This window comes from Pagrus pagrus (assembly GCF_965226575.1).
Source record: "Pagrus pagrus genome assembly, chromosome: 2".
In the NCBI taxonomy this organism is placed as follows: Eukaryota; Metazoa; Chordata; class Actinopteri; order Spariformes; family Sparidae; genus Pagrus; species Pagrus pagrus.
Genome location: NC_140186.1, coordinates 24868615 through 24881530, shown reverse-complemented (window position 1 = coordinate 24881530; position 12916 = coordinate 24868615). Strand labels below are relative to the sequence as shown.

Genomic DNA, 12916 nt, shown 5'->3' with positions numbered 1-12916 from the left:
AGTATCAATACAACAAGAAAAAGAGTCTCGTCTAGTATTTAGTCCAGACTTGCTGTGCTCCAACCCTCAGGTTTAACCCAGCATTTCATTCTCAGTTTCATTAATTGTTTTTCCTTCCATGATGTTAGGCCTGTGCTGAGTCCATCCCTACTATTTTACTTCTCCTGTATAAGTCCTTGGCTTCTCTACGTACCTGCTGTGTGAAATAATGTTTATTTAGTTGCTCCTCCTGAGTACTCTGTGTGTGTGTTTCCTTTCTGAGTAGCAGAAGCTCTTTTACCCTCTGCTGTAGCTTGTCTGTTTTTCCTTTCAGTTGATGTTTATCCTTTGTTTTGTTCTTCTTTTTCTTACTCCGCTCTCCTGTAATCTGATTCATAGTGTTCACTGCTGTTAATTTTCACCTTGTTTTGTTTTTCTTTCAATTCTTCATTTGACCCCTCCCCTGCCTCCTGTGATTGGGTGCTGCGTTGTGGTTGTGGTTTTGGGGGGTGGTCGTGTCATCCTGGATCCTTCCTGCATTGCTCCTGGCCCCTCCCTTCCCCTGTGACCTCTGACCTTTGTGTCCCTATCCTCTGTACCCTGACCCCTCCCGCTGCGTGGCGTGTGCCCTTTGGTCACCTGCTCATGTTGCTCTGGTGCTCGGGTGACGATTCCTGCTGTCTCCTGGCGTACCTACACACACCACACTCTCCCTCCACACTCCCAAACCACCGCCGCCCTCACGATGACCCACCCCCTTACCGCCCACTGCCACCTTACCGCCAACCCGGGCCCGTTCCTCTCGCTCTTCCACATGGGTGCCCAGTCTGCGGGCAGCAAAAGTGGCGAAGGCAGCAGCGGCGGTAGCCAATAGCAGCAGCTCTCCAGTAAAAGAGCTGAGGGACCTGTCAGCCATGGATGCTTTCCGCTCCCGCAGCATCAGCGTCTCCGAACACGCGGTCCGCAGGTTAGAGATGAGCCTTATGGGTAACCAAACAAAAAAACAACAACAACCCAAACACTTGTCGCTTTCCTCCATGGGATGGTTGATGGGGTGTAGGGTCATTGTCATGTGGGTCCGTTGGGTGGTTTGTTGCCAGGGAAACACCTGGAGAGGGTGGTGCATGCTGGAGGAAGGTTTGTGTGTCGACCTTTTTGGTTTGTTTTGGGCTGCGATCATACACGTGCTGTTTTACTTTTAGTTTTTATGATTTGCTTTTGCATGCAGTATTTGCAGCAGACATCAGAAAATATTTGATGTTTCTCCGTTTGATTTTGCTCTAACACAGATTTTGCTTTTAATTTTCATTTAATTATTGATTTGTCCTTTTGGTTTGACTTTTTTTATTGTTTGCTTTGCTGGGTGTATTGCTGACTGGTTTTGATTGGCCTAACAACAAATGAATGGCAGGAGGGAGAGGCGCAAAGCATGTGTATCCAAAGTGACGGGATCTTATCCCCAAAAAACGCTACCGACAACTCTGCCTCCTGTTTCCGGGTGGGCTTCCTTGACTGGTGAAAGGGACAACAGCAACACAACAGCTTTGTTTGCTTGCTTGACATAATTTTGTTTCACTCCACTCACATACATACACTGTCTTGTTATGACCATGGCAATCTCCTAGAGTGGGATTTCAGGACTAGCTAAGCTGATGTAAACCTTGAAATGTTTGATTATTACAGACTGAAATCATTATATCAACACACACATATACACACAAACACCTGACATATCTTCATACCTTTATCTCTGCTTGGCTGACTTGATGTATGATCTAACACTGCAGTTGTCAGCTGTGGCTGCAGTGCCACTATTTTGAATATGTCATACCCTCCTGCCCAACAGATGGCAGTAAAAGCCCAGTAAAAAATGACTGTGTTGTATTTACTTTATCACACTAAACAACTGCAGTGTGGATCTGTTTAACCTGCTTCAACTGCTAAATGGCTGCAAATCTGCTATTTTCTCAAACAGTTGGTTTTGTGTCTCTTGAACGGTAACAACTGAGTGACGAGTAAGATTGAAGCCTGTTTAACTTCAGACAACATGACCATGTATTGGACATTAGGTGACATTTTTTTCTGTGATTTCAGGAAAAGTCCCTTATACACATTTTGATGTGTTCTTTGTGTTTAGCGGAGCATTGAATTAATATAAATGCCATATTACTCAGCTTTAGTTCGAATTGTTAAACTCAGTGAAAGAAAGCATAACAATGTGCCAATTCATATTGGAAAGCACGCTCTGTTTCAGTCGTGAGCACCTCATGGTCATGTTGTCTGGAGTAGATGTCCAGTGGACATTGACGTAAAAAGTGAATCATTGTCAGCCGAAGAACGGTAAGTATAAAGTGTGTTGAATAATTCATATGCTGGGACTTGGTCTGAGTGAGAGATTTCTTCTTTTGACAGAACTGAAACATCTGCACAGCTGTAGTATTGACATATTTCCATCTTTCAAGGACCTTAACACCTCCTTTGTGAACACACTAGAACAGGATTTTATACTAAGGATGCAATTTCGTAGAGTTATGAAACCTTGACAATATTAATTTCCAGTTCAGACAGAATCCTGTCAGACAGCCCTCCCTGAAAATTATAGTATCTTATGTAAAGTGGCGATTTATACAGGGCTGACACAAGTAAAGCTAAAGACGTGACGGTACCACCAAGGATGGATGTTCCTCTTGCATCTTTCTTTTTCTTTATTACTCCCATAGCTGTCGTCTGCCTCATTTTAGTATTTCGTTCTTTATGTAACTTTTCTTTTGGTTCTGTCAGGATGAAACATAAACACAGTCTGCCTGTCGTTATACCCCTCACTGTAATGAACAGAGACTTTGCAGCTGGGTGCGGAGTGTCTTCATTTTGACTGAACTCCATCCAGTATCTTTTCAGATCTGATTGAGCCTGATGTTGACATTTTGTAAAGGTGCCATTAACCTGATTTGCCTGTAGAGCAGGCAGTAATGGTTGTTGTGGATACAAAGAGCCGTTGCTCACTCTACAGTGAATACTAATAACGAGATTTGGCTGCAGAGACAGTAGCACACAGTTAAACACATTCACTCACACACAACTTTTTCCTATTGGTTTCTCTGCAGTCCTGGGGCTCACTTAGCATCTAAATGTGTTATACCAGAGATCCCTTCTGCCTCCTACACTGAGCTTATTTACATTGAGGGAAATAATCAGTGTGAGGCCACTTACACCACGTCCCAGCATGCATCTGTGTTTGTGTGCTTGAGAAAATGTAATCTGTTGGTTTATTTGCTTATATACACACATATGGATGCATGTGTGCATATAAATACTTGTGTTGCATGTGGTATAGACAAAAACATGAACATTGGTGGGTAATATATATTAAATTCTGCATTTCTCTGTCTGTATCTGTATCTGTATCAGAGCTTGCATGTCTCTGTGTGCTCCGATTACAAGTTAAAATCTCTCTGGATCCTGTGCGCCTCCCTCTTTCTCCTCCGCCCTCCTCGCCGATGTTTAACCGCCTCTCTGTTCCCTCCTGTAGGATGCACACCTCGACCACCACCTGCAGTCTGGGATCTGCTGATGAAAATGCAGTAACTCAGGCGGACGAGGGGCTGAAAACCGTCCACCTGGAGCTCACTGAGACCTGTCTGGACATGATGGCGCGATACGTCTTTTCCAACTTCTCTGCCCTGCCGAAGAGGTTGGCAAGGAGTTTTATTTCCCTTTATCAGTGCCTTTGGTGGTTGTGGTGATGTTTTCTCAAGAATTGAAAGAATTTGTCTCCTTAGGTCTCCCATCGCGGAGTTCCTTTTGGCGGGAGGTCGCAGTATGACCTGGCTGGTGGGCAACAAGCTGGTAACCATAACAACCAGCGGAGGGGTCAGAACGCAAGCATTGCTGGGCCTGGACATGGCTGAACGGCTGGGAGGAGGAGGTGAAATGACGAGGTAAACAGTAGACACATACACACAGAAACACATACACACAGAAAATGACCAAAAAAATGCTTTGAAAATTAAAACTCACCCAGTTGCATTTCCCTGGTTAGTGCGGCCCATTTGGGTTATTGTGAAAGCTGTAAATCAAACCTAGTTGCGAACCAAACAGCTGGACTGGGAGTGCTTGAAAACATGGGCCTTGGTCTTCTCAAGCAGACTCGGGTGCAGGTCGTTTTTATCATGAATGCACCCGGACCAACCAAAAGGTTTTTCTAATAGATATGTGATTTTACCACAAAAGCTGATTTACTTACTCTGTTCATCAATCCTACAGTTATGAATCCCAAGTCACTACTACTCATTACTTTACAAGGCTCGTACTATTTATCCGGTCTCTGCCTGTTAGTCATTATTCATAAAATGTGGTTGATTTGGAGTTTGATATTACTAATAATGCTCATAAGTAGTTATTCTTTTTGAGCTCTTTGTGACACCAGAAATACACAACCAACAACCAACCATCAATACACAGCAGAAGCAAAAAAGTGGTACATTTGAATTATCCACGTGGGTCATGATGGATGAGCTAGTGATGCAGGACGACAGTTACCAAAACTGGTGACTCGAATCGAGTTACCTGTCACTCTGCATGACTTCATGTTTGCTACTCTTGGTTCGTTTGTCGGTCTGAACAGGAACTGGTCCAGAACTAAAATGCAGACCAAATGACAGAACTGCAGGTGTGAAAACACTTAGTCTGCTTTTTGATCACTGCTCTTTGTTGGTCCTGCAGGTCAGATCCATCTCTACACACCAGAATAACCAAAGAGGCTCCGGCCAAGCTGGAGTCACAGTCAAGCCAGCAGCACAACAGAGCCACCCGCATACGAGTCCGCTCCATGTCAGGTAATAAATATTCAGCTACATGGCAGGTTAGACTTTGCCTCCAGACTTAGAACATCCAATGATACTCCAGCTGCTCTCTCATTATTTTTAGACAACAACTATGAACTTAGTATTCAAGAGAACTTTCTAATGTTTGTGGGACAATATTAAAACACCTTACAGTATACAAAAGTATAAAGTAGTTGTAGCCAACACCTACCAGCATTTGGCTAACAGTGCAATTTTCCAAAATCCATTTTGAACCATCTTGTAAAGGGCAGATAAAATGAGGCTGTCTGGAAATGAGAAGTAATCAGTAGCTTTTATCCTACAGAGATTTGCAGCCAAGCTTTTATCTGTGCCTGCCTGTTTTATTTCTTTGTGTTAGACTACAACCCACTCTTTTCCTGTCCCCTGATACATCTCATGCAGTTGAAGATTAGTGACATTATTTACCATTACTCTATATTGAGTCATAGGACATTCAAAGGGAAAGGGTATTCAGTCATACTTCTTCGCTGTGATCTTCCACGCATTTAAAGTCTGTCTGTACTTGCTGTGCTTTGGACTTCGAACTGTGTTGGTGGATCTGCACGTCCACAGCCAGAGCTTGCTGCCTGTATCTTATGCCATTTCTGTGTTTTAATGATATCAATATTTTTGGCTTTGTCAGTCTTCCTGAACATGATTTCTTTTGTTTTTTTGCTGATCAGATGTGCTTTCTATTTCAAACTGGTCTGAATATAATGTGAGAAAAAGAGCAGACAAATGATGAGGATGACCTTCCTCTTTTGTCCGTTACAGGCGGCCATGCTCTCCGTGCTGGTCCCGCTCAGAGCCTCAGTCCTCTGGTGTCCCCATCTGAGAGCGAGTTAGCTGCTCCGCTCTCTCCGCCCTCCAGTTCCACCCTGGATGGTGTGGGCCCTCCGTCCACCACGTCTGCCGCCCCATCTGCTCCCCCACCTCTCAAAGACAACCCCAGCCTGGCTGAGTTCGTCCCCATGCTGACACAGGGCTGGGCAGAGATCTTCATACGGAGACCGTCTGGTATGCAAACTGCACTGAATATCAACAACAAAAGGAAGAATACCAGGTTATCTGCAACATGACAATAACCGGCAATACAGCAGAGCATTTTCTGACGTACACGATGTACTGTTATATTGAATTTGTTCCTTTCAGGCTGCCCTTGGTTTCTATTTGTCCTGGACAATTTAAAATTGATCTTGCAGTACCTTGAAAACTGCACAAGATCATTAATCCAACAGTAAACATGCAGTCTGCTTTATTTTCGATCTCTTCTTTCATTTGTAGAAGTTTAAAAAAATGTTATCAAATCATTTAAATTAAAGAGCATCCTGATACATTTGGGGTGTGCAAACTATTCCTTTTGGTATTTACTGTATTTAAAAAAAATCAATAAAACAACCAATTTCACATTTGATTCAGTGTTTGTCAAAAGAGGAGTGTAGTACAACATGAATATAATGACAAAAAAACTTGAATTTGACTAAAATGCAAATGCAGCTCAATTTAATTTCATGTCTTGTTACTGTTTCATACTGATAGTTTGAACTAAGGAAAATGATCTAAAAATCTCTGACATGCTACAAACCTTTGTATTTGTGATGTTTTATTTGTAGTTTATGGGCAAAGATAATAAATCTGCCCTTGTGTGGTCTTTTTACAGCAGATCACTGGTCTTATGTGTGTCTGTCTCTCTGTTGTCACAGGAAACACGAGCTGGCTGATGTGTCTGGAGAACCCACCCAGTCCCTTCTCCTCTGAGCTCGGCAACATGCCGCTGCAGGAGCTCTCGAGTGTCCTCATGGCCATGGAGGGAGTGAAGGAGCCTCCCACCCAGACCGCCAGCGCTCCCGCTAGCACTGCTGCTCCTGCGCCGGCCCCTGCCCCAGAACCCCTAACCCAAACACAGAGCAGCATTGGAGGGAAGGCCAACCTGATCCAGCGCTCCAACACTGGTGAGTCTGAGGAGAGGAAAGTGCTTCATCTTGTCGGTGTGTGTTGGTGGTCGTAATTGATCAGCGAACATCATTTTAAGATCATAAAAATGTAACACAACAACACAGCCAGACTATTTAGCTACAGAGCAGAAAATCATAATGGATTAATAATCTCGTCCGCCTGACTGCCCGTCCTGAATCCCCTTTAATGGACCGAGATGAATGCCAAATTGCAAAACACTCTATTTGAACCTGAAGGTAATCAATAAGCCAGCTTGGTTCTGACAGGCTTTTGTTTTCTGCTTCAAATATATTTTTTCGCCCGGTGGTCTGTGCTTTTGTTCATCTTCTCTTTCTCTGGGGCTCACCTGCCTCCAGTCGTTCATCTCCACATTTTTTTTCTTTACCCCATCAGCTCATCTTTTTTCCTCACTCTTAATTTCCACATATTTCTCATTGCTTTTGTGACTTTTTTTTCTTGTTCTGATTAGTTTGTTTTCATGTTTTTTCGTCCTCACAACCATGCTGGTGTGTTATGTGGCCTCATGTGCCACCAACCTGTCCTCTGGCGTCCTGCCTGCAGTGGGCGGCTCTCTCTGGTCTCTGGGTTCGGGCTCCTCTGCCCCCCTAGGCCCTCCGGCCCCGGGCAGGTTGCACAGGAGCATTTCCTGGGCAGGTACCGTCCACCACGTGTGCCCCCAAACCTCCCCCCTACCTCCAGAGAACACCTGGTGTAGTGTATTTCTTCTCACTTGCACAATCCAGCGGTCTGCCAGCACAAACTGGAATATCATTATCACATTTATTATATTATATCCACTCCCCTGTAAGTTGAAAATTAACAGTGTAAGATCCAAAGACTGTAATATTGGTTAAAAGGAATAGTTTGACATTTTGGGCACTTTTTAAAAGAGAGATACATGAGATGATAGATATTATAGATATATTATGCTTATACTGTTTTGGCAGTTAGCTTAGCTTAGCATAAGGAAACGAAACAGGTGCAATCGGCGAGCATGGCTCTGTCCAAAGGTAACTAAATGTATCAGCATCTCTAAAGATTAACATGTTACATCTTATTAGTTTAGTTTGTAAAAAAAAAAAAGAAGCAGTTTTTACTGTAATGCCTTGCTATACTATGCTATGCTAAGCTAAGCTTCTCCGTCTTCTGGTTCCGGTTCAGTATTTAATGGAATGAAGGCATAAGAATGAAATCAATCTTTTCATATACTAATAATAATCATCATCTTCAACTTTTCAAAGTCAATGTTACAAAGTACTTCACAAAGGTGGCAAAATAAAACAAGTCATTACATCCTAAGGTAAAAAAAAAAGAAAAACATCAACAAGAAAGCAAATACGTTTCTCAAAATGTTGATTTCTTCCTTTAATTGTAAGTGAAAAATACATTTCTTCATAATTTTGCAGCCCTCCCCTGCACACCTGTCACAGATTACTCAGTTGTGAAAAAGCCCTGCTGTTTTGTCCTTGGAAATTGTGCAAGTGAAGGAATTGAGCGTTTCTTCTTTATTCTTCAGTCGTCTATTAACACGGGAGGGAGGGAGGGTCTTCGACAAGCGATGCCTGCACACGGATCAATCAGTCCAATGACACCTAAAGATGGATTGTGATTTTTGACTCCTTCCGTGATTCATTTTTTGTTCCTAATCATCTTCTTTAACTCTGTTGTCACTGAAATATACTCCCAGGTCGACCTTTTAACCTTTTGACCTTCTGATGTTGTCAACAGGAAAGCCCAGACCTCATCCCACTAACATGCTCTTCCTTGCCTTACTGCTAGGCCAGTGGGGCGATGGAGAAATTTGCAGTGCAGTTCTGAGGACCAACTCTCAAGTGTCACAAGACACCTGACTGTGTTGGCTTCTTCTTCTCTGGTTGTAGAGAGTCTGATACAGGCCTGGTCTGGGCTGCTGTTGCAGTAGCTGGAGTGTGTTTGGGCCGAGATAACAAGCAAAGCAACCAAACAGATGCATGATGGAAAATCAAGTAGATGAAGCAGTGATGGATAGAAGCTGCTTGCTGTGTTGATCTGTCTTTGTCTCTGATCTCTGTGTTTGTAGGTCGGATTTACTAAAGGCCATGATCTAAATGTCTGTTCATGTGTGTGTTTGCATCACCCACTTTGAGTTTGTTTGATCAACATGGATGCATCTGATTCTGTTTCATGTTACTGTGATTAATTTGACTGACTTGGTCTCAAATAGAATGTAGATGTTAAAGAGAAAGTGTGTGCGAGGTGTCAAAATGAGTACTGACAACTGTGATGGAATTTTTGATGTTTGTTGTGGGACTCTTACTCCTTGTATGTCTTTCTGGTTGTGTAACTAATAGTAGACGACACTGGTGTGTGTGTGTGTGTGTGTGTGTGTGTGTGTGTGTGTGTGTGTGTGTGTGTGTGTGTGTGTGGGTGTGTGTGGGTGTGTGGGTGTGTGTGGGTGTGTGTGGGTGGGTGTGTGGGTGGGTGTGTGGGTGTGTGTGGGTGGGTTGTCTTAAGTGTTTGTGTATCCACCTGTAACCCACGTGCTTGTTGCTGTGTCCTGCTGTAGACTCTGTGGTGGTGCTGGAGGAGGGCTCAGGTGTCCCCACAGCACACACCCCCTCTGATTGGCTGGAGAGTGAAGAGTTCGAGCCAATGATCTCCGATCCTATCTTCATGTCCGCGGACAAGTTCACAAAGAGCGCGCCGCCCGGAGCGCTCAGCAGGGTAGGTAGTTGGTGCACTCATGGGGCTTTTCCATACGCATGTGCTGGTTTGGTTCAACTTGTATGTTAAACAATACAGACTAATATATATAAATACTTTGGTTTGATTCTTGGCTGAGTAGAGATTAAACATCACCTACGCTCATTTTAAGCAGGTTTTCCCATCCTTTCTCCTGCATAATAGGCAGCAACCTACCAGTGCTTTATTCTGCACTTGCAGAACCACACTGAGGTTATGTATGTTTTAACAATTAGCTTATCTGCTAAAAAATGCTCGCCCATCAGTAAGGTCCTTTTTAAAGTCTTCACTCTGCTGTTTATTGAAATCATCTCCAATCTTTCTCCTCCAGTCCTCCTCCACCTCCAGTCAAGATGATGAAAAGTCGACGCTGGAGGAGGTGAGCGAGGGAGCGATTCCCATCGATCAGCCCACCATGGGACCGTCCACTCCAGGCAGCCAGGGGCCCGAGCTGCCCTTCCAGACCCACACTCAGTCCCAGGGTCATGGACTGAACAAGTCCAGCTCCTCTCCGGAGCTCCAAACCTTACCCGAAGCCTTCTCCAAGGCCGCTATAGAGTCGGAGACTGCACCAGGAGACACGTCATGGCCCAGAGCACCTTCAGAGGGCAAGCCTCAGGCCCAGCAGCCTCACTTTGAGAAAGAGAAGGTGGAGGGAAGCACAGGAGGGGATGTTAATGGAGGTCAGAGTCAAGGGGGTGAAGGCCCTGGTGTAGTGTCGTCTCAAAGTGGAGGAGCAAGGATGAGGTTGGAGTTTCCAGCAGCACCTGCGCAACCTGGACCCATCTCCCCCGGCGGAGGCCATCGACCCCGTGGTCACACCATCTCGGTGTCGGCCCCCTCCTCCAGAAGGGAGAGAAGGACAGACAGGGACTCGTACCACAGTCGACCCGGACCCAGCAACACGGAGAAGATCTCTGGACTGAGCCCCAGGTACTCAGAGATTTACACACGCCTCCGACGCCTGTTTCTGCCAAATCACTGACGCAGTGTGTTACATCAGTAAACTAATCTCTGCTCCACTGATCACCGTGATCCAGAGAGGCAAAGAACATTTTAATAACAACCCAGTTTTAAATAGAAAGATTATTTGAGATGATGAATAATCTGAAATTGCAGGTTTGAATCTGTACAGCACTTTCAATGACAAGAGATTATAAAATGCTCCCTAAAGCCTGGAATGGAATATATTTTATACTGAGCCGTATCTGCTCTTATTTTTATGACATGCTTTAGTTGTATTTTTATACCGTGTAGAATCCAGCGCCTATGAATCACACATCTGTTATGTGTTTTGCATGATGGGTACAAACAATAATCAACATGTAGGTTATAAGCTTTTTTTAAACACTCTTTTTTATTTATTTATTTATTTTATCTCCTCTAGCTTTGTCTTCCTCCAGCTCTACCACTCTCCTTTCTTTGGGAATGAAGCCAACAAGCCGCTGCTGCTGCCCAAAACTCAGGTTAGTTGGCCTCCATGTGTGTGGCTGACCTGGAGTCTGCTCCAGCGCATTTTAAACAGCGTTCTTCATAAATGTATTCTCTGCGGTAGGTGATCGACCGCGCTGTGAAGGTTCTGGACCAGATGCCTCCTTATGACACCCACAAGATCGGAGTGGTGTTTGTCGGAGCTGGTCAGGTGAGAACACACATCTCATTGCCATCTTAATTAAATACTACTGTCAGATAGCTCCTTTAATCTCTGACCCTGCACCTTCATCCTCTCCGCTCTCTTCAGGTTAGCAACGAGGTCGCCATCCTGTCAAATGAGTACGGTTCGAACCGCTACGCTGCCTTCCTAACGGGCTTGGGCAAATTAATCCACCTGAAGGACTGCGACCCCGACCAGATCTTCCTCGGAGGGCTCGACCAGTATGGAGACGACGGAGAGTTCACTTACTGCTGGCATGATGACATCATGCAGGGTGAGTGCAGGGAAAAGGGTGACATTAATGGTAATGTAGTAATTATTTCTTTCCCACAGGCAGTCTGTTTATTATTAATGAACTTGCGTCTGTGCAGCGATCTTCCACATAGCCACACTGATGCCAAACAGGGAGAGCGACAAGGGCTGCTGCAACAAAAAGCGCCACATCGGCAATGATTTTGTCATGGTGGTGTACAATGACTCTGGAGAGGAGTACAAACTGGGCACCATTAAGGTACATACACACATGCATTAGTGTCTGAAATCTGCAGTATATATTTTGTACTTCAATTCTGATCTTTTGTCTCTTTTCCTCCCGTTAGGGTCAGTTTAACTTTGTAGAAGTAATCATAAAACCGTTGGACTATGAATGTAACCTTGTCACCCTCCAGTGCCGCAAAGGTGAGCTGAGACCTGCGTTTTCTCTGACCTCGTTTAACGCCAGCACTGACTTTTGTTCAACTTCTACTCCATCTCTCGTTTTCTTTCAGATCTGGAGGGGTTAGTAGACACGACAGTGGCAAAAATCGTTTCCGACCGAAACCTTCCTCTCCTAGTCAGACAGATGGCTCTGCATGCCAATGTAAGTCCTCCCCTTATCTCTCCCTTGCACAGCTCATCACACACACTCTCACTCGTCTTTGTCTGTCCACAGATGGCCTCTTTGGTGCATCAGTACAGAGCCAACCCCTCGGACGCTTACGCCTCCAAGTGGTTGGCCAGATTACGACACATTAAGAGGATCAGGACCAGGGTAAGAAAGCACACAAAGGAGTAAATGGTCCTCCTTCATCACTGTCACTACTTTTAGTCATGATATTTTTCATTTTCCTCCTCATAAAATTCATCCACCTGGACGTCTCTGTGCTCTGTCTCAGGCCCAGGAAGACATTCAGTCTCGCTCGACCCCCGGCATCTCTCTGACCCAGGGACACGCGCAGCAGAACAAGTCGTTCCAGCAGAGCACGCCGGCAGCAAGTCAAGAATCCTCCGGGCAGAGGAAAAGACTTGTTTCCACCGTGGACGATTTCACTGATTTCGTTTAAAATATTTTGTCCTGACACACACACACACACACACACGCATGCACACACCTGCCTTAGAGCTGAGGTGAGTTTACTTACACCTCTCTGCGTGGGAGAATTCAGGATGAAACAGTGATTTTGACTTAAACCAATTGGGACTTTGTATTGGAAAACTTCTGAGCTTCACGGTATTATAAAGGCTTATTTTGTGATGAAGTATTGATATGTGAAGACAGTCATTTCTGCATATTTTTTGACAACATTTTTGAAATGCTAATGCTTTGCACTTTTTAGGTCTAATCATGATGCTTCTGATGTGCAACATGAGATGAGTAAAGTTGTACAGAACACTACATTTGAGAGCAGGGTGTGTTTGTGTGTAAATATGTGTGAAATAAAAACATGAAAAAGATGGATTTGTGCTCGTTGAGTCAGACCCAGCAGGGAAGGGTGGGAGAGAT

General features: G+C 44.4%; 1 protein-coding gene across 3 annotated transcripts in view; it reads left to right on the top strand.

The window, feature by feature from the left end:
• The window catches only part of tsc2 (TSC complex subunit 2), a 29510-nt gene extending 16643 nt beyond the window's left edge, over positions 1 to 12867 (top strand). Inside the window, exons 27-43 of one of the 3 annotated variants that reach the window (XM_084381617.1) lie at positions 806 to 946; positions 3509 to 3670; positions 3759 to 3917; positions 4702 to 4814; positions 5598 to 5840; positions 6527 to 6775; positions 7341 to 7433; positions 9325 to 9482; positions 9832 to 10433; positions 10888 to 10966; positions 11056 to 11142; positions 11242 to 11428; positions 11526 to 11665; positions 11754 to 11832; positions 11922 to 12013; positions 12086 to 12184; positions 12309 to 12867. In XM_084381617.1, the coding sequence (XP_084237743.1) occupies positions 806 to 946; positions 3509 to 3670; positions 3759 to 3917; positions 4702 to 4814; positions 5598 to 5840; positions 6527 to 6775; positions 7341 to 7433; positions 9325 to 9482; positions 9832 to 10433; positions 10888 to 10966; positions 11056 to 11142; positions 11242 to 11428; positions 11526 to 11665; positions 11754 to 11832; positions 11922 to 12013; positions 12086 to 12184; positions 12309 to 12476 (2851 nt within the window). In that variant the 3' untranslated portion in view covers positions 12477 to 12867. The remainder of the gene's footprint in view (positions 1 to 805; positions 947 to 3508; positions 3671 to 3758; positions 3918 to 4701; positions 4815 to 5597; positions 5841 to 6526; positions 6776 to 7340; positions 7434 to 9324; positions 9483 to 9831; positions 10434 to 10887; positions 10967 to 11055; positions 11143 to 11241; positions 11429 to 11525; positions 11666 to 11753; positions 11833 to 11921; positions 12014 to 12085; positions 12185 to 12308) is intronic. The other 2 variants (XM_084381615.1, XM_084381616.1) reach the window with 2 other exon arrangements.
• The last annotated feature ends 49 nt before the right edge of the window (positions 12868 to 12916 follow it).